Genomic DNA, 25,270 nt, shown 5'->3' with positions numbered 1-25,270 from the left:
TATATTGTAACCATTTTATTAATATGAAGCAATGGGATAAATCCTTTAACAGGGGTACTGATTTACTACCGTGAATATGTACCGACACTTTGGTGCAGTATCATGCCTGAATCAGTCAAATAATGTGTTATTTACTTGCACTGCCACACATGTGAAAACACTTACATTTCATTGGTTGACAGAAGAGCACACAGCCATGTACCTCGTTTCTGGTTTAAATGCATAGAAATGTTCTCATGTACAATGGATTTTTCACCACTCAAGGACTTCATAATAGATGAACAACTTTTCAATACACTATTTCTGCCTTGCTATTTTTTTTAAGTGAAGAGAGAGGGGAAAAAACCAATACTGTGGTACAAAAGACCTTTTTACAAGGTCCTTTCTGGAGAAATGTTGAGAATACAGTTATAGTCCTATAATAAGACTATAATCAAGATCATCCTACAAGGACGTGAGGGTACACTCACTCTCCTGGAGAGTTTCTGATCTTATTAAGACTATTATATTTGACTGGCTTTAAAAACAAAGAATATTATAATGAATAGAGGGGGGAAATTCTAGCAGAAGACTTTCCCAGAGAGGTTATTTTGAACGTATTTCAATCCTGTAATGACTGTAATGAAAACGACATGTTAGGTCATTCTACTGCAGAAGTTTGTGTCCAGAAACACACTCATGATAATATAATTAAATGCTGTTTTTGGTGTTTTGTGAAAATACAGAGACCATGAAAGCAGAAAAATGTAGCACTATTACAAACAGTAAGGAAACATTCTCAAAGAATAAACACATAACACATAAAATTTTTAAATGGTATCTAATAAATTTTCATGTCAAATCTTTTAACTAAACATATAAAAATTTTAAATGGCAACTAATAAATCTTCATGTGAAATCTTTTAACAAAATCCACAAATAGATTATAAAAATTGAACAATCATAAATGTCTTATGTATAAAGTTTTAAGGGAAGGTTTAAATTTCGACATTATTCTGTTTAATCAAATACTTGAGGAATTTTAGTTACTGCTGAGCAGCAGTCAATTGATACATTTCTAAAATAATTCAGTTATGAAAATAATATCACAATTAAGGTTTGGCATAGTAGCATTCCATCAATCTTCAGTCATCCACAAATGTTAACCGCCCAGGCCCTTCATTCTTCATCCATCTCCTGTATCTCTTCCATCTGGGGTCATTTGCCAACTTTTTCTTTAATTCTTCCTCTTGTTCTTGCTTGTAGACCTGTAAGTATAAATAACTAGATGACTTCACAATCCAAAGAGAAACATTTGCCATTAGCTTTATGGCATATTTACATTTTTCTAACATAACGTTAGGTAAAAAGTTTCCAGTGAATGTACTGATAACCATTCACCTAAAAATACTAAACAATTAAGCATTTTATTTATTTATTTATTTGCAATTAACCATTTTAACATTCAGTGTTAAACATGAAAGAATAACCTGTATAAGAACTAGTAATTTTGTGGCCGGGCGTGGTGGCTCACACCTGTAATCCCAGCAGATTGGGAGGCCGAGGCGGGTGGATCACCTGAGGTCAGGAGTTCAAAACCAGCCTGGCCAACATGGTGAAACCCCTGTCTCTACTAAAAAAAAATAGAAAAAATTAGCTGGGTGTGGTGGCACATGCCTATAATCCCAGCTACTTGGGAGGCTGAGGCAGGAGAACTGCTTGAACCTGGGAGGCGGAGGTTGCAGTGAGCTGAGATCATGCCATTGCACTCTAGCCTGGGCAACAAGAGTGAAACTCCATCTCAAATTTTTAAAAAAAAGAACTAGTAATTTTTTTTTTTTTTTTTTTTTTTTGAGACAGGGTCTCTCTTGGTTGCCTAGGCTGGAGTGCAGTGGTGTGATCTCAGCTCACTGCAATCTCTGCCTCCTGGGTTCAAACAATTCTCCTGCCTCAGCCTCCCTAGCTGGGACTACAGGAGCATGCCACCATGCCTGGCTAATTTTTTTGTATTTTTTTTTTTTAGGACAGATGGGGTTTCACCATGTTGGCCAGGCTGGTCTCGAACTCCTGGCCTCAAGTGATCCACCTACCTCGGCCTCCCAAAGTGTTGGGATTACAGGCATGAGCCACTGCACCCTGCCTAGAACTAGTAATTTTTTGTCACTGATTTCTGTAACCTAGGAATACATTCTTTTCCTCAATGAAAACTGACTGAGTTTAAAGGGCTTAACATTTCCTCTCTACAACTAATGTCTAATATTAAAGAATCAAAACTTTATTTTTTTAATATAGTCCTTTGTAAATTTAACTGATGACTTTCAGATTTGGTGATCTTAACCAAGGAACAAAATGACCTTACATACATGTTTATCTCCAAACTGAACTTACACCTACTTTCATCTAAAGATAATTATGAATTTTTCATTTTTTTAAATTAAACTTTCCAAAGAAGGTTAAATAAACCACAGAGTTAAAACCTGTGAGAACACAGAACATCTGCATTTCTGCAACTTTTTTTTTTTTTGAGATGGGGTCTCACTCTGTCATCCAGGCTGGAATACAGTGGCACAATCTTGGCTCACTGTAACCTCCGAGTAGCTAGGACCACAGGCACCACCACGCCCAGTTAATTTTTTGTATTTTTTTGGTAGAGACAGGGTTTCGCCATGTTGCCCAGGCTGGTCTCGAACTCCTGAGCTCAAGCAATCTGCCTGCCTGGGCCTCCCAAAGTGCTGGGGTTACAGGCATGAGCCACCGCACCCAGCCTGCAATTCTGTAACTTTTAATGCATGTCAACTAAAGCAAAATGAACAAGCTGTCTTAGCCAGTTTCATAGCCACATCAAATTTTGGAAAGAAATTATTTTACTTCCAAATATTAGGAAGTAAAGACTAAGACAACTTCATACGATAACATATAATTCACCCCACAATAGCACCCTAAGAAAGACACAGTTTTGCAGATTGAGCTGCTTTACCTCCTTAAAAAAGAAAACTTTTAAACTTTTAACCTACTTAAAAGAACAAGCTTTTCAAATAGTTTAGGAGCTAACTGGTACGCTGTAACTAAATAACATTTTTTTTTTTTTTTTTTTTTTTTGAGATAGAGTCTCATTCTGTTGCTCAGGCCAGAGTGCAGTGGTACAATCTTGGCTCACTGCAACCTCTGCCTCCCTGGTTCAAGTGATTCTCCTGCCTCAGCCTCCCGAGTAGCTAGGATTACATGCATGCACCACCACGCCCAGCTAATTTTTTTTGTATTTTGAGACACGGTTTCACTATGTTGGCCAGGCTGGTCTTGAACTCCTGACCTCAAGTGACCCACCTGCCTCGGCCTCCCAAAATGCTGGGATTACAAGTGTGAGCCACCACACCCGGCCCTAAATAACATTTTTATTTTATTTATGAACAGGTATACTTGGTAAAACATCGGGCAATTCACAGTAAGTTAATTTACATAAATATAATTCAGACCAAAACTTTAATTTCAGTGAAATCTATTTAGGACATCACATACCAAATGAAATGACTATGAAACTAAAAAAACTAATGTATCTAAAAAAACTAATGTATCTCAGATTTCTTAAGCAGGTTTTGGCTGGGTGCAGTGGCTTGGCCTGTAATCCCAGCACTCTAGGAGGCCAGGGTGGGCAGATTGCTTGAGCTCAGGAGTTTGAGACCATCCTAGACAACACGGCAAAACCCCAACACTATATGATAAAAATAAGAAAGAAAACAAAAAGGTTTCACTGTGCTCTATTCTTATATTTAACATAATAGCCAATGAATTTTATCCTGAATCTAAAACAGTGTCATTATGATAATGAGACTGCTAATCCCTTTAACATGATGGCTAGGTAGCGGATCACCTCAAAGTAATTTTTGTAGGTGACAACTGTAGCATAAAGCATTTATTAAAATGCCCGAAAGTTTAGAGGCATTACAGTAATTCGATTTAATTTAAAAGTAAAACAAAAGTAACTTTCTATAGATGTCAGTTATTACGCAGAATATCTTGTGCTCAATTATTTTGAAATGAAGTCATCTCAACAAAATTTCCACCTCTTACTCTGTTTTTTTTTTTTTTCTTTCTTTTTTTTTTTAAGTCTCTGTGGCTAGGTTTACAGGATTGGAAGAAAACTTGGGAAGGGCCAAATTTTAGTGCAGTTACCCAAAAGTTGTTGTAACACCCTTGCAAACATGCATATCATTCCAATGCAGTTTAACATTCTTAAAACGTTTTCAGAATTTGTCGATTAAAGTATTTGAAGTTCATCCTCTAAAAAGAGAAATTACAGGTTAAAAACCCACCGTCTCACTACCAAATAGAGTCCTACTTTCAATAAAAGATCTTTACTAATTGTTTAACTCTAGGATTTCAGAAATGTGAGCACACTTCTGTGATCCCTCATTATAATACACATGATTTTAACTTGGTCAGGTGGATGACACTTAAATCACAGCAGGGTGACTACTCACCTCATAATTCTCCTTGATCCAGAGCTCTCGTTTAAGAAAAGTTTCTCTCTGATGATCTTCTAGACTATCAAATTGAGACTTTGACATCTTCATAGATTTACGTATAATGTATAATCTCTCTTCCTCTCCATATTCTTTGCCTTTGATGTTAAAATTATAGATCCACCGACAATACCAAACTATATATGAGCATAGGTGAAAAGGAGCTAAGATAATTTGAAACAGGAGAAGATCACAGATTTGGGGTTTCTGATAGCCCCCCTTTATATCTATTTTACTTTTTATAATGTTCTTTATGATGTTCTCCTCCTCGTCACGAATTTCTTCTTTGGACTTTTTGTTTTTGCCTTTTTCTTTGGCTTTTTTGAGCAGTCCCTGCTGCTTGGCAATCTCTGTAGCTTGGATACGGTACTTGGGCACTGTGGCTAGGTAGCTGATTGCCTTATTGTAGCTATTCCACCAGCTGAAAAACTAGAATAATTAACAGAGAACAATGAGTCATTTTCATTACCTAAATTCATCTAAATTAAAGGAATGATAGAGTCTCGGTGAATACCATCTCCCAAGAAACCATTACAATTAAAAATAGGGATCTCAAAGATCTTACTTTGTAAGTAAAAGATACAACTGAACGAAGCCCATGCGTACACAGGATCTGAAGGCTGGATAAGTAAGGTAAACTCTGAGCTGAGCCAAAAATCACTGCTGCAGTCAGTGACCCAAGGTCAAAGGCTAATCAATGTATCATACCACACCTGTGGTTCGTATCTTTACCATTTGGCTCTTCCCTAGATCACTTAAAAAAATTTTTTTTCTTTTTTTTTAAACAGCAACCTACTTACTAGAGAAAGAGTTAAATGGCAAAATCTAGCTGGTGAGGAATTTGTTTAAAAAACTCATAGTGTATAGACTCAGGCAACTATATTCATTCCCATCTCTTTTCCTAAGCCAATCTGCATATATCACAGTGGCACTCATCCTATTCTGATGGGAGTCTCAAATATGGTTGAACTCTACCTATTTGGACAGGAAAACATTAACTTACTTCATAAATGTATTCAACCATAAAGCATTTGTCAGAAAATGCCCTGCTCCTCACATAGTACCTCCATAAACTTCAGCTTCTGATTAACTGAATGAATATAGCAGACATACAAATAATACCCTGCAATAGTAGCAATCTATTAAGAATATTTTTTAAAAAGTTACTACAGTATTACATTGTTTAAAACAAAAAAGTAAAATTATCCCTGCTCTCCCCTTTGAAAGGGTAAATCGTTCTACAAATGCTGACACATTTTAAACATACCACCTTAGTTTCCAATATAGTTTTTATTCATAAAAATTGAATCTCGGCCAAGTGCAGGGGCTCATGCCTGTAATCCCAGCACTTTGAGAGGCTGCGGTGAGTGGATTGCTTGAGCCCAGGAGCTCGAGACCAGCCTGGGCAACACGGCAAAACCGTGTCTCTACCAAAAAACAAAATACAAAAATTAGCCAGGTGTGGTGGCACATGCCTGTAGTCCTAGCTATGCAGGAGGCTGAGGTGGGAGGATCGCCTGAGCCCAAGAAGTCAAGGCTACAGTGAGTCATGATCACGGGTGACAGAGTGAGACTCCATCTCTAAAAAAAAAAACACTGAATCGTTTCTGGGAATGAAACTGGAGAAGTAATTTTCAAACAAGCAGATTGCTTCATTCTAGTCATTTGACTTGTTCATTTCCTTTAAAGGAGCATGTGATAGGAATGGCTAGTTTAATAACAGGGAAAACTTATTTCAGGCAGAAGTTAAATTTTTGTGATACTTTACAACATAAAAAGTTCCTGGCCGGGCACAGTGGCTCACGCCTGTAATTCCAGCACTTTGGAAGGCCAAGGCAGGAGGATCACGAGGTCAGGAGCTCGAGACCATCCTGGCCAACATGGTGAAACCCCGTCTCTACTAAAATACAAAAAGCTAGCTGGGTGTGGTGGTGCGCGCCTGTAGTCCCAGCTACTCAGGAGGCTGAGGCAGGGGAATCGCTTGAACCCAGGAGGCGGAGGTTGCAGTGAGCTGAAATTGTGCCACTGCACTCCAGCCTGGCAACAGAACAAGACTCTGTCTCAAAACAAAAACAAAAACAAAAAGTTCCTATGCCTCTTTTAATCTATTTCAGTGGTTTTCAACCTGAGCAGAAGCACCCTTAAAGGGGCACACAGAAATGCGTGGGACATTTCTGGTTGTTACAATAATGATGGCAAGCACTACTGGCATTTGGTGACTGGTGCCAGGACTTGTTAGGCCAGGTTAAGGAATTCAGATTTCTCCCAAGTTTAATGGTAAGTCATTGAAAAGTCCTACAAAGGTAAATGATATGAATTAGCTGACGTTCACTCTGGCTATTATGTAGAAAATACTCCAGAGGGAACAATGAAAAAGGGTCTGGATTTTTGAGCGTTGTTTTGTAGTAGTAATGACATTCTTCAACAATTTCTTAGATTTGCCACTGACAAAGATTCCAATATTGCCAATGAATAAAACAGATCTCAACTAGAAGTAAAATTTTACAAGAAGATACTCGCAGTTAGGTTTTAATGACTAGCACTAGGCAATGTGCACTCAATGCACATAAATATAGATAAAAATATCCACTGATACATACCTGAAACACCGAAATAGCACACACGCTGACCAAAATCACGACTCTAACATCCACCTTAGGGGCCAAGCGCCTGCTATAGTAGTGGTAGTAATGGCTGTAGTACTCTTCTGGATGATCCAGCATGTAATCATAATCTTTTCGTGTTTCTTCATCCTGTAAAATGACAAGATATCCAACTTCATAGGACAGTCCATTAAATGGCCTTAGTTTATAATCTGTTAAATCACATATAGAATTTTATAATTATGTACGGTTAATCTGAGTAAAAATACTGAAATTGTCAAAATCAAAAAATTTCCCATTGCTTTTCAAAGCCATGTAAATTTCCAGAACTTCAATGTTAGATATAAAAGCATAACAAAAATACTTCTCTAAGTTCTTGAGTATTGTTAGTCCTCCTGGAAAAATAAAAACACTTTAATAACAATTAACCATTCAGCCTTTTTAGCTGATGCTTCGTGCTAATAAAAGCCTGTTCACAACTACTCTTAACTGTTGATTTTTTTTTTTAAATGCTTATTTCTTGTATATATTCACAATCACGTCCCAGCCTTGTATAGATAGTTTTCTGCTAAAAGCAATGATTAGGACAGCAAAAAGTAGGTGAAGCCAGCCTGTGCCTACAAAACTGGATTATGCCCATCCCAAAGAAACACTGAGACACCCATGCAGCCCAACGGTCAAAGTCTAGCTTTGTGACCTTAGATAAAATATTTAGCCTCTCTGAGCCTCCTTCTTCATTCACAAAAAGAGCTAACAATCCCTGTTGTTGTGAATATCAAATAACAAACATTATACAAAAACATGTTACAAACATGTAGTACTTCATCACTATAATATGTTGTCCAGCCCAGGTCACAAATGAGGTAACATATAGATCTTTCTTACCGATACAAACTCCTTGAAAGAATTACAGCATTCCAAAATGCTGCTCTGTATGTTCACAGATAAAACATTTAAAAATATATATTCTCTGATTCTAATCAATTTCTAACAGGGATAAATGCAATGTTGTACTGAGCTATGCAGGTTGCAGAGTTATTAAACCAGGTCACGATTTGTTCTTTATCTCACAGGAAACCTATTATATTTTCCAACTTGCCCCATTTTCAAAAAAATTAAAGATAAAAACTATTATAAAATCAAAACAAATTCTTTAATCTCTATACATGAGTATAATAAAAACCATTACAAAAACAAAAGTCTGTTTTGCCAGGTGTGGTGACTCATGCCTGTAATCCCAACACTTTGGAAGGCCAAGGCGGGAGGATTGCTTCAGCCCAGGAGTTTGAGATCAGCCTGAGCAGCATAGTGAGACCCTGTCTTTACAAAAAATAAAAAAAATTGTATTTGCACAGGGCATGGTGGCATGTGCCTATAGTCCCAGCTTCCCAGGATGTTCCCCAGGTGGGAAATCACTTATGTGATCATGCCATCACACTCCGGTCTGGGCAAGACAGCAAAACCCTGTCTCCAAAAAAAAAAGTCTTTTTTTTAATCTTAGAGGAATGAATTATTCAACATTTATTAACTGTAGATTCCTAGCTAAAGGCATTTCAAAATCTAAACTTAGTGCCTTGCTACTGCAGACAGATTCGCTGGGGTCTGTTTAGGATCACCTTCTGAGTCCTTCAACATGTAGTTTTTTAGATTTAAAGTAAGAAATTTGTTAATGACTAAATCTTGCTTGTATCCATTAAAATCATTACGTATTTTCTATTAAGAATTTTGGGCCGGGCACAGGCGCTCACTCCTGTAATCCCAGCACTTTGGGAGGCCAAGGCAGGCAGGTAACTTGAGGTCAGGAGTTCGAGACCAGCCTGGCCAACATGGCAAAATCCCATTTCTACTGAAAATACAAAAATTAGCCAGTCGTGGTGGCTTGCGCTTATAATCCCAGCTTCTCGGGAGGCTGAGGCAAGAGAATCACTTGAACCTGGGAGGTGGAGGTTGCAGTGAGCCGAGATTGTACCACTGCACTCCAGCCTGGGCGACAGAGCGAGACTCTGTCTCCAAAAAAAAAAAAAAAATTTTTGAATTTGTGTGAGATCATTCTCAGTAAGTTCTCCTATATTCATTACATTCAAACAATTTCTTACCTCTCACCAGTATATGAAATGATGTAAACTAGTAGCTAGCTTAATTAGATATGAATATATTTATATGGAGGGCCAATATGAAAACTCTCAGTTATACAACGAGGTGTGAGCTCAAGCTAGTATTATTTTCAGATTCACTCCTTGTATGTTCTCTTCGGTCAAAAAGGATTTTCTTGTGGCAGCTGCTAGATGCCTCAAGTGTCAATCCGTGACTCCTTTAAGTCATCATCCTATTCCAGAGCTTCTAACCTAGAAAGGGTAAACCTATATAAGGGTCACACAGACAGCGCTGAAGACTAAAGCCTGTGTCTCTTCATGTGTCTCCTTTTGAGTACCTCAAGAAATCATCTGAGAATTTTCCCATTCTCCCTCTGCTTTTTGGGCTAATTTTATAGAAATGCCCTGTTTTGGCGCCTTAAATCCTTGACTTTAACTCGGCGTCCCAATCATGACAGATGCCTTTTGAAATGTATTTCTTCAAGTACAATTCTTCTTGCTACAACTAGATTACATGTAGCTTTTAAACGAAATGCCACACTGAGATCAGACTCCTATGAGCCTCATTGTCTCTGCGCAGCCCTTTGCCCCGGCTGTCCGCACTCCTCCTGGTTGAAGTATATGGAGTAAGGTCTTGGAGTGTCGTTGAAATCTGGTAAGCAGACATCATGTGTCCAATGACTATCTTCTCTTTTTGTTCTCTTATCTCTGTTCTACAGAACGTAGATATCATCCCTCTTCAAACATTTCACTCAGATCTTTCACCAGGGTCACCATTTTCTCACTGGTTTCTAGATTATTGACTTTACCAAGTCCTGAACTCCTTTAACACAATGGTCAACTAATGCTCCAACACAAGCAACTCCAAAATTTATACCTTGTGTCTGGCCTCTCTACTGCAAGCAGAGCCTGTGCAATCTGTTCAAGGTCCCCTAATGGAGTCCTCACACTACCAAATTCCTGCAAGACATCTCAGGGTCAACTCTGACTTCTCTTTGGATGGTTTTCTTTTCTTTAGGGTCACCACAAATTTATGACCCTGTTTTGGCCATGATTAGACTAAAAAGTTGGCCACTTCCTCGTTACAGCATTTATTCAATTTATTTTATCTCCATTCTAGGGCTTAAAGCTTTCTCTCCAAAATGAAGAAAATGATCAGTTTTCATGCATACTGATGATGATCAGTGAGGCATGCATATACTTTAGAATCAAGGGCAGCACAAATAGGTAAAACTTAGGAGTTCTCAACAGCCTAAGTCAAAATTCTGCTCTTTAGTAACCTACAAAGTTTAGAATCAACCTAGTAAGAACAAGAGGATACCAAGAATATTAGCAAAGAAAAGACATAATAAGAAGGACCATCCTTCTGGGACTCAAGTAGAAAGCTAAGGTACATTCTTATTTTTTTCGTACTCATCTTGAACTAAGGTAGCCACACAATTTTTTTTTTTTTTTTTTTTTTTTTTTAATCTCCAGTGCTTTCCCATGGCCAAAGTTAAAATTTCCTTTGCATGCCACCAGGCCTTCACAACTGGTCCAAACTTACCTACCTAGCAACATCCCTTATCAGTTTCCCCTCTTTTACCCATAGCAAACATTCAGACAGCAATTTCTGGAATTTGGTGTGTTATTCCAACACAATGTTCCTTTTCATACCTATGTCTTCAAACGTCTATTTCTCTCTAATTTGAACCTCATGAGTCCTATTAATCCTTTAGAATGTAAACGTTACTGCCCCAGACAGTTAGATCGTTCTTATTACACTTGGTACCTATTTATTATAGCACTTATCACATTGTAATCATCAGTTTTTTCTTTTCTTAGAATGAGAATTTCTGGAAAGTAGGTAGGGTAACTCCAAGGCCTAGTACAGTGCCTGGCATTCAGTAAACATTATTTCAAAAACGAGTGAACTTTTGTGAAGGTTTTTCCTTGCAATATGCATCTCTCCACTACATAGGTCTCCATCTCACCAGCAAGGCTGGATGGGTGGCGATGTCATAAAAACTTCAGTTTGGCAGAAGTGACTGCTTGAATTCATAGTTTATGAAAATATGCCACTGTGGCTAACATAGCTTAAACCTTAAAACAGTTTAATATCTTACCTTTCAATAAGGTAGTACTTTTTCTTTCAGCAATTTTGTGGATCTTAAGGTCCCAGGGTCTGGAGATTCCAACTTCTTTCCAAAACCAAAACCTTTATACTTGTTTCTTCCTCCTGTCTGTCCTGAGCCTTGACAAGCAGGGCAATAAGCTCCTTGTTTCTAATGTCTACAGGAATAACTGTGGTGCTTCTGCTGGTGTCCATTCCACTCCCAATCCTCTTGGGCATATGCAGGAGGACTGGAACATAACCACCAATATCTAGATCAAAAGTGAACAAGAGGAAACCCACAAGCAAAGAAAGTACTGAATCCTTCCTTCTCTTAAAGGGTCATCCCCCCTCCCCAGAGGCAAAAATATATTATGTTCCTGCCCTTGAAGGAAATCATGAATTGTTTGATCTCAGTACATAAATTGTAATAATTTGATATTGCAGCTAGTTTTACATTTAAAACTTTCTATTACACAGAGCATAAAAACCATCTTTGGGGTGGTGAAGGTCAGGAATCAATGATATATGAAAATGTATTACTGTATTCACTCAATATATATTAATCTTACTATTTTTTTAAATCCATACACACACACCCATACACACACACACACACACACACAAATGATCCTTCAAAAAAAAAAAAACAACCTCTGGTCTAAATTTTTTTCCAGGCCATTATATCCTATAAAAGAGGGAGAAAATTAACTGCTACCCATTTCATTTTTTCCTTGTTTCCTGCTCACTAGTCACTAGTGCAACTTATCTTCTTCTCTATCTTCTCTTCTCATTCTGCACATAGTCTCAAAAACTTCCATGATTTGGAATATTACCTACATACTAGTAACACTTGTAACTGTTTTTCTTGCCTCCTCCTATTCTCAACTATGTCCTGAACATTTTCTAAATGCAACATAAATATCTCAAACTCAACATGCTCAAAAACCAATCTATCCCTCTGTGTATCAGTTAATACTATCAGCATCTACTTGGTCACTTGAGCTTTTAAAAACTTTAGTTGTTTTCATTTCAAAAATGATGATGCAGGGCATTAGGCCTTGTATTGAGCACAAAAAGAGAATAAAAGACAAGACAGGTCCGTGGCCTCAAGAACCCTCCATCTAGAGAAGAATCTAGCAAGCAAGAAAAGCACAACTGAGTGTGCTAAGGAACAAGGGGCTGACTCTGTCTAAAAACACTAGCAATGGGATTCACAGCAGAAGGGAAATGGGGGCTGGATCTCGGAAACAAGTAAGGTATAATGAAACTTGTTTCAGGCAAAGGAAACAGCAAGTGTTAAGGGTATAAAAGTATCAAAAAATATCATGGATTCAGGGAAGCTTGAGCATTGGGGAAATTTAGGAAGAAACGAGTAGTAAATATAGCTAGGAAGGCAAGTTTGGATAAGAACTGTTGAGGATCTTGTATGCTGCACCAAAGAGTTAGGATGTTATCAACTGTGCTATTCAAAAACAAAAATGTTTCCCAGTATGAGAACAATAGCATTATGTAGAAGTATATATTTCTGAAAGACAATTCTGGCAGTATTGCAAAAAGTCGAATGAGGGAGAAACAGATTTTAGCAGCTAAGAAAAAGAATAGGACTTGGTAAGTAAAGGAGTACACAAGAATCAAAGGAGATGTTGAACATGATACCAAAGTTTTTAATTAGAGTTACTACGTAGACAATGTTACTCACTAAGATAATGAATACAGGGAAAAAAACAGCAAGTTTGGAGAAGATGCAAGGAAAACTTGTGGAAGATTTTGAACTAGGAAGAAAAAAAATTACTAGCTATCCTTTCCATTTCTGGAGCCTCAAGGATTATCTATTCCTGCAGAGGAGTGCACCTTTGTCTTTGACTAACCTATTTTAACTCTAGAGACAGAAGTAACTTGTAGAAAACTGGAAATAATGCAAATAACTCCTATTCACAGAAAGACAAATTATGTCCGTGGAATGCAACACATTATTGCTTGGTAGGTATTTTCCAGTTTTACAGGCATTTCAGCATTCCCTATCTGATTAAAAATGTTGGCACTTTTTCTCTTTCAACTAGTTTTAGTATCTTACTGGTTCCCTCATTGATTAATATGTTAAATAAAATCTCTGACACATGTTCATTCTGTATTTGTGAGAGTCATAATTATATCTTCTTTTGAAGTTTATCTTTCACAAAGATAAGATTGATTTCAGACATGTTTAATTGCGGGTACCTGTGCTACAGAGGAGAGGCAGCTGAAAATATGAGCCTGGAGAACATGCAGGTTTTAGAGCTGTCAGCTTAAATGCAGTGGCTTAGGTCAAGGATGCAGTTGAGTTTCATCAGGAAGAGCTTAGAAAATAAAAAAGAAAAGAGTACACAAAGGAGAACTCAACAGAATAGCAATGCTTAAGGGGTAGGTAGTAGAAAAGACGATAAAGACTGAAAAGAAATGGCGAGGACAGGAGAAACAGACAAAGATCACGTCAAGGAAGTCAGGGAAGAACACCTTAAAGAACGAAATGGTCAACAATATCACATGACACAAAGTTCCAGGAGGAGGAAGAAACGAAGAGCAGTCAATCTGATCAGATCTGGAGAGTAGAGTGTCACTGTTCACCTTAACAAGAACAGTTCCAACACATGTGCTGCCGCACACGCCAGTCTATGACAGCTTGAATGAAAGGGAGATGAGAAAGTAAAGACAGTGAACACCAAAGAAAGGAAAAAATGTAAGTGTAGTTTTAAAAGAAGCAAAATGAAGCAAAAGGAGTGGGAAATGAACCAAGTAGGAGATTTTCAAGTTGCCAAAGAGGAATGACAGAAGAAGATTCCAGAAGAAGAATGACAGAAGAGGGATTCCAGAAGAAGACAGTGTAAGTAAAATGAGTTCAGTCAAGAATACCTTTTTGCCCTCCCCAAACCATTCTCAAAATTGCTCCCAGAGTTTTCTTCCTAAAACAAACATAAGATTGTGTCATCTCTCCACTTTAAAACTTCTGGTAACTATTCAATACATAAAGTTCCGATTCCTGAACACAACTTAAGGGGTCCTTCATCATCTGATCCCAAACTATGTTCCAGTATCCTGCAACATTCTCCCTCCCACGGCACCTCGCAGGCTCCCAACCTAGAAATAGCAGATCCCCTAAAGTCTATGAAAAACAGTAAGGGTCTTTGCACTCCTGTGAATATCTCGAATATCTCTTTGCACTCCTGTGAATATCCATTTACCTACGATAAATCTGTACAAGCTAAATTAAAATGTCTAGTACTCAGTTTCTGGCTAGTATTATATCAAGTCAGTAGTTTTCAGGTTGATTAAGAACTCTGATTGGTTGTTGATTACATCATGTCAGCCAGTCATGGCACCGGGATCAAACACAGCTAGTATATAATCACCCTTGGCCATAAGTAGGGAGTAACCGCTGAAATTAAGGAACCAGTAAAAACTAACATTTACGGGTTCACAGCAGAAATAGTAAATGTGGTACATACGCTACCACATCATTTTTCCAGGGCCGTGGGAAACATTACTATCAAATATGTTACTCTTTCCCACTAAACCCAGAAAAGGTCTCAAAACTCTTAAAAGGTAAGAGTTTTGTTCCAGGTAATCATGACCAATCAGGATTGGCATATGAAATGGAAACTATATGCCATCTGTGGACTATAAATTAACTTAATTTGGTTGTTTATCAGCATCACACCTATAATAGAAATTTATATAATTTTAGGGTTCGGTGCATGTGCCAGTAATCGCAGCTATTTGGGAGACTGAGGCAGGAGGACTGCTTGAGCATAGGATTTCAAGACCAGCCTGGGCAACACAGTGAGACCCTGTCTCAAAAAAGAAAGCAATTTATATAATTTTTAAATATTTTTATGATTATTCGATTACTATGAATGACTGATTAAATACAATCTGGGAAATGTTGAAAAAGAATAGTAATACATGCAGTTCATTTTTTCCCCAAAACAGGGTCCCTGGGACAAATACGATAAAACTGATCCTTGGTGGAGAAAATGCTCATTACCATAATACCTCATGAAACTACATCTCATTCCTGGAACAAGCCTTGCACACTCATGACTCTATGTTTCTGTTGATCAAGTTTCCCCTCTACCAGAAATGTCCTTTCACCATCAACCTTGGTGACTTTGTTCCTGATCAACTCAAAGGGTACATTCTTCTCTAATCCAAGAAGACATAATCACTTCCTCTCAGCACAGCAATATAATCTGCACAGACTTGTATTATATAACTTAAATAATAACTGAACAATAAGTATCTGTCTCCCTTGTTATTAAAAACTTTAAGTCAGAAACTGTGTCTTTTCCTTTGTTATGGTCTCCTCCAAGCCCCTATGTCAGTCCCAGTTAAAGAAGGGGTTGAGTAAGAGAATACAAGGAACGAACAATAAACAGAAACATAACAGGGCAGGGAGTTCAGAATCGTTTTTTGCTAAATTCTTCCTAAGTGCTAAAGCCCTGCCACATCAGACTGGTAAAAGGAAACTGAAGTGTTGTTGTAACGCTTCCCTTCCAAGACAAGTCTGGAGTAGAATGACCTCTCTACACATCCTTTCAACTTATCAAATAGCCTTCACCTTCATGCCAGAAATATTCCCAAGACCTTTTCTAGGCTCTTTTCTTGTGATCCTGCAAAATGCCACCAAATTCTACGCTTTTGCATTTTTTACCAATCATAGTTTTTCTAAGTGCATCCTTTCAGGTTGTTCTCTCATCTGCTTATTTCTATGCCATTTCTCATATTTCATGTATTATCCAATTTTTATCTACATTCAAAAATTATCATTCTCACTTAAAAACCCTCAGAACATTAAAAGTAGAAGTGCAATTTTTCTCTCATGCAGGAATTTTTCACTCATAACCGTCCAATTTACTTATCTATACCACTCTTTAAAACTGCAATTAATTTGAGTGAAATGGCAAAGGGCGTTGCACATACCAATGTCAAAATGCCAGAAATCCACTTTCCATTTCCATTCTATCTGAATGTCTCCAGATAAGAGTTTTTATAACATTAATGCTCTGATGTGCCAGACACTGTGCTAGGTGCTATGGATATACGCACAAAAAATGAGGAGCATGGTTTAGTAGGAAAGAGAGACCTACTCAGTACTTAAATGCAGTGTGATAAGTGCTATAGCCACTTTAAAAACATGTAAGTGGGACCAGATTATTCTACCTCATGAGATCCAATGTTGACACAGAGGGTAAGTGTCCACTTGTTTAACTTCCAAAGTCCATAAACTCCCTAAATCCCCAAAAGTCAAACACACTAAATACTACTGCATGGTCTTAGTTTATAAAGCAGTGTGTGAAATCATAATGGTTTGAAGTTTTGCTGAGATCTGGAACTGTAATTTATTTGGGAATCTGAACTAAGCATGACTTGGTGAAAGCATGAGGCCAGTGCCTTTGCCTCCCATTATTACCCACACTTCTTTTTTTTTGGTTTTCCTCCATTTCTCCATGCACAGGTAAAATCCTTTTGCTAAAATAGTGATGATCAAATGTCATATCTTCTTGTCTTACCAACTGTATTTAAGTCATGTTAGTGTACTTATTTTTTAACAACCACCACCTAAAAAAAAAAACAAAACCCCCTCAAAAGGGCATTTATTTGACCAAAACCACCTCAGAATCATAAATCTACTGATGTTTTACATAATTATAGTTTCCATTTTGGTGATGTATTTACTTTCAACATTCAGAGATAGGCTTCTGCATCCCGTTTTTATTCCAGAGCCACTGGAACTCAGCTTCTCCCACTATTCTATCTGACCTGCTCTTAGCAAACGCCACCTGGACCTTTTATCCTTCACAAACCCTTTTTACAGCCGGAGGATACAATCCAAACAAACAGCCATTACATCTCCATTGCCTCAACGGATAATACGGAAGGCTGAAGCCCTCCAAATTGGATGACCTCAGTTCATTAAAACCTTGCATTACCCAGAAAACATATTCTTTGGCAACTTCCTCACAATTCTCCGTTATGACAGAAATTAAAGCAGACCACCCTGTAATAATTGCTCCCACACACAGCAAGTCAAAGTCCTTATCCTTATTCCAAGAGAGAGCATCTTCAATGAGGTAAATAGTTCTTGGAGGTGCTCCACTTGGAAGATGAATATATGTTCATCTGCATAAATTTAAAATGCAAGTTTTCAAAGAGTTCTGCTGGGTCTGATTTTCCAGGGTCCAAAATATCTCCAGACATCCCTTTTGTCTCACAGATAATTTCCACAGTAAGACAGTGGGCGTTCTGGGGGAGCTACAGAACACTCCCCTCATTCCCTCCTCCATCAGTACAACTCCACTTCCACTCCCCTGTTCCAAGATATTTGTAGCTATCACAAACCTGTCAGAGTCAAGAGTACAAGTGTTACCTACTCCAGACATACTGGTCTTTAACTGCCTAAACCTTCCTTGATCTTGAGTGGATCACTTATTTTATCTAGCTTTTCATTAGCTGACAATGAGTGGTAAACTTTAGGGGTAGAAACCTTTAGAGGCAACCATATAGATTCATCAGATCAGTCCCGGGATGGGGGGACTGATCAGTCTCTCCTGGTGGCCCTCCCAGCAGGAATCTCTACCGTCACTATTTCTACCCTCTAATCATGGCACTTGTTTTCAAAGTTCTTACCAACATGCTCACCATTCTCATGCCAAAACTACTCATCTCTACTCCTACAAAGCCCAGCAGAAGGCAACAGCTGGCAGTGTTTCTACTGCCCTCTCTTCTGGAAGTTCTCCATCTTCCAGAAGATGGGTTGACACAGAGGGTAAGTGTCCACTTGTTTAACTTCCAAAGTCCATAAACTCCCTAAATCCCCAAAAGTCAAACACACTAAATACTATTGCATGGTCTTAGTTTATAAAGCAGTGTGTGAAATCATAATGGGATAACTGATATACAATCCAAATATCACTATCTTTAATCTAATTATCTATATCATCCTAACAACTACTGCATTCCTGACACTCAACCTAAATTCAAGCACCATAACCCTATTACCATCTCGCGCCTGAAACAAATTAACATGATTAACATCCCTAATCCTATCAATTTTACTATCCCTAGTAAATCCCATTATGATTTCACACACTGGTCCAGGGCTCCCTCACACACCAGCAGGGCTTCTGGCTGACTACAAGGAACAGAGGTTGGAGCTTCATATGCTGAAGTGCCTTGGATGGAGTCTTCTTTCCATCACTTTTTACATAATCGGCAACAAAGCCCTTTGGGGCCTCAGCACTTTCCCAGTTCCCCAGCCATCCCTCAGTTAACTGCCAATAAAAATTACAATCTCACTAACGCTAGTGAGAATTTAATGAACTAGGTAAATTAAATTTTACCTAGTTCAATTCACCTAGTTTATCTAGTTCAGGGCCCGCCCCTCCACCACTCATTTTATGACTCCAAATTATCCAAACTGCTCTGGAAGGCATCAATAAAGTTGTTAGCTCCTTGACTATTTTCAGCTCTGGAAAAACAATCTGGAGGAACAATCCAAGGTAAAATTATATCCACTCAAAGTACAATCATTAAAAGCAGGCTACCTGGCAACATAGAAAATTTTGCCTCGGGAAAAAAAAAGGCTAGAAAAGAAATACTTTACAACTACAATCGCTGACGCATTAGTATGATGGGGCCCTTCAAGCAGTAATACCACCATCAAGTACGATTTATACTTCGTGATGTCCTAGATGGTTTGATTTTTTGCAGTAGTAGAAGAAAACAGCATCGGGCTAAATCTCTCATCCCCACAAGACTCAATAAAACCTGTCAAATGAAATACAAATACATATTCACAAAATATTTCCTACTAGAAATTCTCAGAGTTTTGTACCCAAGTCATTAAGCACCTATTTATGGGTCCTATGGAAAGGGGGGCGGTTCGCACACTTATCATTTAATCCCCATAATAACCCTGAGAGGAGGTAACATGGCCTTAATTTTGCATATGAAGAAACAGCTATTTCAACATAATAAGTCACTATTCAAGGTCATACAGGGGTGTCACAGCAAAGAGTCACATCCAGCCTTTTGACTGGTGTTCATTGTTCTTCTCAGTGTTTTCTTAGTTCCTTAAACCCAAACTAAGCGTCACCATTAACACTATTTCCAGAAACCAATTTTCTGTCATATCAAACTGATGCGATCACAGTTGTCACTTGATATTCGAGACTTTCCCTGTTGTGGGCTACCCCAGATCCTACTAATAATGATCACCCTGCTTTTCGAATGTGAAATGCACGTTATTAAAATATCTTCACGAAATCGTAAGATGCCCAAAGTTTTGCATAACAATGTCACAAAAAGGAAGAGGGCAAGGAGGCTAGCTGTGCCCCCCAAGGCCCCGTGGGGCCGACTCGGCTCTTTCACAGGGCCACGTGGGAAACGTGAGTATCTTAAAGGTCGCGGTGGTGGCTGTGCTCAGTTTCGGGGTCACAGAGGCCCACGCTCCGCGGACCGGGGTCGGAAGGCGAGTGGGCTTCCCGCGGCCAGTCTTCGAAGCCCCTCCACGCCCGCAGGCCTCACCTTGAGTGTCTCGTAGGCGGTTGCCACCAGCAGGAAAGCCTCCTCGGCGCTCTGCGGCGTCCGCCCGGGGCCCTCGTCGCCGGGCTGGGGCCGGTAGCGGTCGGGGTGGTAGCGCCGGGCCAGCTGGCGGTAGGCCCGCGCGATCTCCGCCTTGCCCGCCGAGCGGCTCACGCCCAGCACCTCGTAGCAGTCCCGCGTGCCGCAGTAGAGCCCCTCCACCAGGGCCCCCGCGGGCCGCACCAGCAGCAGCGCCGGCAGCAGGGGCGCCAGCAGCATCCACCAGCGCCGGCCGGCAGCCCCGGCTCCCCGGCCGGGAGAGAGCAGCGGCGCCCCCATCCCCAGCCTCGCTGGCGGCTCTGCCACCCCAGCGATTCTGCAGCACTCAGCCGCGCGCCCGGCTAGTCCCGCCTGGCCCCAGCTACACGTCAGCAGCCGACGCCTCCGCGCAGGCGCACAGGGCGCGGCTACAGCAACTACTTCCTTCGCAACCCGTTGGTAGGGAGAAGGACGCCTCAGCCACTAGGCTGCTTCCGGTGTGTCACTGAACACTTTCCCGGTCCCAGCAGCTGGAGGATTTGTGTTTGGTAGCACCTGGGGGATGGCTCTGTCCCGGGCGCACTTAGGCGGGGTGTGCGGAGCGCTTTACCTTCCACAGTGTCCGGCACACGCATCCTTTTCGACATCATCACTTGACCTGCTGCAATAGGTAACCTACCTGGCTCTCTCGCATCCCGTTATCAGCGTCAAGAAGATTTGCATGTAGGCCTTTAAAGCCAGCCGCCAGCCCCGGACGCCTTCCTCTCACTAACCCCATGCTGCCTTTCCAAACGGAAGATGAACTTAGCAATTCTAGGCGCTGCCTGTGTACTAGGTAGGGACCCTGAAAGTTCATAGCCATCTAGTTCAGTTTTTCTCAGCCTCCACACTATTGACATTTTAGACCAGATAATTCTTTGCCTTGGAGGGGCTGCCCTTTGCATTGTAAGATGTTTAGCAGCATCCCTGGCCTCTCCACACTAAATGCCAGTAGTGCCACCACCCCCAGTCATGACAATAAAAAATCTCTGTACGTGGGTCTGTGCGTCCACCTTGGGCTATGCGTTCCCGGGACAACCTGCTGGGCTGTGTCTATTTCTCATCTCAGCCCACTCCCAGGCAGCCGAGCGCCTGGGAAGCTGAGCTCGCTCTGCTTAGTGCAGTTCTCTCCCCGTGGCCTCCCGAGTCCTGAGGGAGGATGCTGCCTGCCCCACCTGTGGCCTCGCTGCGGAGCCCTCTGTATCTGATTCAGATTTTTTTTTAAACAAATCAAACTTCTACATTTCATTTTTGTATCTCTTCTCAGACTCTGCATTATGTGATTGAATATTTCATTATGAAGACAAAAAAAAAAAAAACTCTCTAGATATTGCCAATCTAGAGAGGTCTGCCGGGGGTAGGGTTGCCAGAAAAAAATACAGGATGCCCAGTTACATTTGTTGTTTTTGTCTTTGTTTTCTTTTGACACAGGGTCTCGCTTTGTCGCCTAGGCTGGAGTGCAGTGGCGCGATCATGGCTCACTGCAGCCTCAACTTTCCGGGCTCAAGTGATTCTCCCACCTCAGCCTCCCAAGTAGCTGGGACTACAGGCACCCACCCCCATGCCTGGCTAATTTTTATTATTATTATTTTTTATAGAGACAGGGTATCGTTTTGTTGCCCAGGCTGGTCCCAAAATCCTGACATCAAGCGATCCTTCCAAAATGCTAGGATTACAGGCGTGAGCCACCGTGCCCGGCCTACATTTGAATTTCAGATAATAATTTTTTAGGATAAGTATGTCCAAAATATTGCATGGGACTATATGGCAACATGAAAAACTTTGCCTCAAAAAATCTGTTTCTATCATTCATCTGGTAAATGTTTATTGAGTCTCTACTCTGAGCTGGGCACTGTTACTTAGGCACTGGGGATACAGTGGTGAGCAAAGTAAACAAGAAGCTCAACTTCAGAGAGCATATATTCTGATGGAGGATGACAGTCAGTAACAAATAAATAAACGTTCAGATATAATCAACTCTTTTAATAAAGTGAAATAGAATACTGATACATAGCATTATATATCTATGATACATAATGAATATACATTATAATTTTGTATTTCTCATTGAATAAATATATCTCTCTCATTACATATATCTCCCTCATTACATATATAATATATATAATCTCATTACATATATATGTCTTTGTCATTACATATATAACATATATGTGTCTATTTTTCACCTCAGCCCACTAAATATTGCATGGGACTATATAGCAACATATACAGTTATGTATGTAATGAGAGAGATACATGTATATGTAATGAGATAAAAAAGTTATATATATAATAACATTTTGTGTATCATATATGCTTATTTACATTTGTATCTCATATATGTTTATGCTTATATATGCATTATATATATGTTTATATATATATAATGAGAGAGAGAAAATGGATGGAAACACATGGGAGGGTCTCCTGAAATTATTAGGATCGGGGTCAATTACAAGCATCAGTTCCAGTAGGAGCTGACAGCTAAACTGACTTTGGAGGACAAATAGAGAATGGCTTGAAGGATGTGAGTTAGAGAGGAGTTTGGGGACAAGGGAGTGTGAAATAAGTACCAAGAAGAGAAATGAGCCATGGGCAAGAAAAAAATAATAATAAAGCTTTTCAAAAAATGAAAGACAACCTATATGACTAGGAGTAGAGGTAAGGAGTGTAGGAGATGAAACTGGAGAAAGCCAAGTTGCGAAGGGTCATTTTATCCCATGTCAAAGAAGTTGTTCCTTATCTTAAGAGCAATGGAAAGGCCAATATGGGGTCTTTGAGCAAAAAGTGACACCTTCGGATTGACATTTCAGAACCATTACTCTGCCTGGGAAAATGAGTTGGGATGTATCAGGAAGACCATTAGGAGACAGTTATGAGTACAAGTAGCCTGTAATCCCAGCACTTTGGGAGGCCGAAGTGGGTGGAACATCTGAGGTCAGGAGTTCAAGACCAGCCTAGCCAACCTGGTGAAACCCCGTCTCTACTAAAAACACAAAAATTAGCCAGGCATGGTGGCAGGCGCCTGTAATCCCAGCTACTCAGGAGGCTGAGGCTGGGAGAATTGCTTGAACCCAGGAGGCAGAGGTTGCAGTGAGCCGAGATCACACCATTGCACTCCAGCCTGGGTGACAGAGCAAGACTCTGTCTCAAAGGAAAAAAAAAAAAAAAAGTCCAAGTAACAGATGCTACAGGTCTATTTCTAGGTAGTGGCTCTGGGAAAGGAAAAGAAATAGAAAAAAGTTAAAATATATTTATGCAGCAAAATGGACAGTATTTAGTCGTTGGCTCTGGAAGAGTGAAGGAGATGAGTGAGTCATGATAATGCCCAGGTTCCCAGTTTGGGCAACCAGGTACCACTCTGGAAACAGGGAACACAGAAGTAAAGTAGACTTATGGAGTAGGATGGTGCATTTGCTTGAAACATGTTGTGCTGTAGATGCCAACCATCTCCACATTGGATCATGTCGTTTCCAAATTTGAAATCTTTGAGGATTCTCATTGACCCTTGCCTCCCGTGAGGCCTTTCAGATATGCAGCTTACCCAGTCCATTTCCTCCATGCAAGCTCCTCTTGTAGATGCTCACTGCTACTTGTTCAGGGCTCTTCTTCCCAAATTGAAGAAGTTCCTACGCTGCCTTCAGATAGAGGAAATTTCCCACATTGCAAATTTGGCCATGTAACTTTTACTCAACTTTCCCCTCAGATTAGATTAGAGTTCAAACCCCCGAGTGCTATGGTTTGAATGGATGTGCCTGCTGGGATTACAGGCATGAGCCACCGCGCCCGGCCTCTACAATAAATTTTAAAATTTACTGGGTGCACTGGCTTGCACCTGTAGTCCCAACTGCTTGGGAGGCCGAGGTGGGAGGATTGCTTAATCCTGGGAGTTTGAAGCTGCAGAGATATGATTAGGCCACTGCACTCCAGCTTGGGTGACAAAGTGAGACCTGGTCTCAAAACAACTCCCAGCACTTTGGGAGGCCGAGGCAGGCAGATCACTTGAGATCAGGAGTTCAAGACCAGCCTGGCCAACATGGTGAAACCCCATCTCCACTAAAAATACAAAAATTAGCTGGGCATGGTGGTGGGCGCCTGTAATCCCAGCTACCCGAGAGGCTGAGGTGGGAGAATCACTTGAACCCGAGAGGTGAAGGTTGCAGTGAGCTGAGTTTGCACCAGGGAACTCCAGCCTCCGCGACAGAGCAAAACACTGTCTCAAACAACAACAACAACAACGAGTTCTATTTCAGCCATAGGAAAGAAAAAAAATAAATGTGTTCGGAGGGTAGATCTCATGTTAAGTGTTGTGACCACAATAAAATAAAATTAAGAAGATCGAATGAGGCTAGCTGAAGCTCACTTCAAAGCAAAGAGAACTTTGGTCCCCTGATATGGCAGTTATTAATTTATTGCCTCTGAGCTTTGAACCCATCCTTCCTTGCCCCAGGGAACGATGCAAAGTCCATTCCCCTTTGCCAGCTGGCTGGATGTTAAACTCTGCCAGTAGAGGGTACTTGAAGGACACTACAAACCTGGAAAAAGAAAGGGATATTTTCTTCTCAAAGCAAACAGATCGATGTGCAGGTTTCCCTGTTCAGCACCAGTTTATTTGCTGCCACATTGGGGATGGCTCTTGTTGTGGGTTGAATTATGTCCCCCCAAAAATACATGTTCAAGTCCTAAATCCTGGTGCCTGTGAATGTGACCTTATTTGGAAATAGGGTCTTTGTAAATGTAATTAGTGAAGTCACTCTGGCTTAGGGTGGACCCTAATCCAATGACCGTGTCTTTTTTTTTTTTTTTTTAGACCAAGTCTTGCTGTGTTGCCCAGGCCAGAGTGCAGTGGTGCAATCTCTGCTCAGTGCAACCTCCACCTCTTGGGTTCAAGTGATCATTCTGCCTCAGGCTCCTGACTAATTGGGATTACAGGCATGCACCACCACACCGGCTAATGTTTGTATTTTCAGTGGAGACGGGGTTTTACCATGTTGGCCAGGCTGGTCTCAAACTCCTGACCTCAGGTGATTCGCCTTCCCTCAGCCTCCCAAAGTGCTGGGTTTACAGGCGTGAGCCACCGCCCGGCCTCATGTCATCAAAAGAAGAGAAAACAGAGGCACAAGAGAAGATGACCACAGAAGACAGAGGCAGAGGCTGGGGTTATGCTACCACAAACCGGAGAATGCCAAGGATTGCTGGCAACCACCAGGAGCCTGGGGAGAGGCGTGGAACCCCTCCTCCCTCAGAGGCCCCAGAAGGATCCAACCCTGCTAATACCTTGATTTTAGACTTCCCACCCCCAGAACTGTGAGAAAATAAATTTCTAGCTGCTTTAAGCCA

At 40.4% G+C, this 25,270-nt stretch overlaps 1 protein-coding gene and 1 long non-coding RNA gene across 2 annotated transcripts; one reads left to right on the top strand and one right to left on the bottom strand.

The window, feature by feature from the left end:
* DNAJC25 (DnaJ heat shock protein family (Hsp40) member C25) lies at positions 1-20,320 on the bottom strand. Its single transcript, XM_019034048.4, has 4 exons — positions 19,853-20,320; positions 7,100-7,252; positions 4,458-4,928; positions 1-1,247 (listed from the first exon to the last, which is right to left on the bottom strand). Exons 1-4 carry the CDS (start codon positions 20,186-20,188, stop codon positions 1,125-1,127), a joined length of 1,083 nt encoding a protein of 360 aa, XP_018889593.2. The 5' UTR covers positions 20,189-20,320; the 3' UTR covers positions 1-1,124.
* On the top strand, positions 20,220-25,270 carry LOC129524557 (uncharacterized). The gene is made up of 2 exons (XR_008668359.2): positions 20,220-20,558; positions 24,741-25,270. It is a non-coding gene; the product is annotated as an uncharacterized lncRNA (long non-coding RNA).

Source organism: Gorilla gorilla, chromosome 13 (assembly GCF_029281585.2).
Source record: "Gorilla gorilla gorilla isolate KB3781 chromosome 13, NHGRI_mGorGor1-v2.1_pri, whole genome shotgun sequence".
In the NCBI taxonomy this organism is placed as follows: domain Eukaryota; kingdom Metazoa; phylum Chordata; class Mammalia; order Primates; family Hominidae; genus Gorilla; species Gorilla gorilla.
Note: the sequence above shows the minus strand (reverse complement) of the source record. Positions and strands in the feature narration are given on the sequence as shown.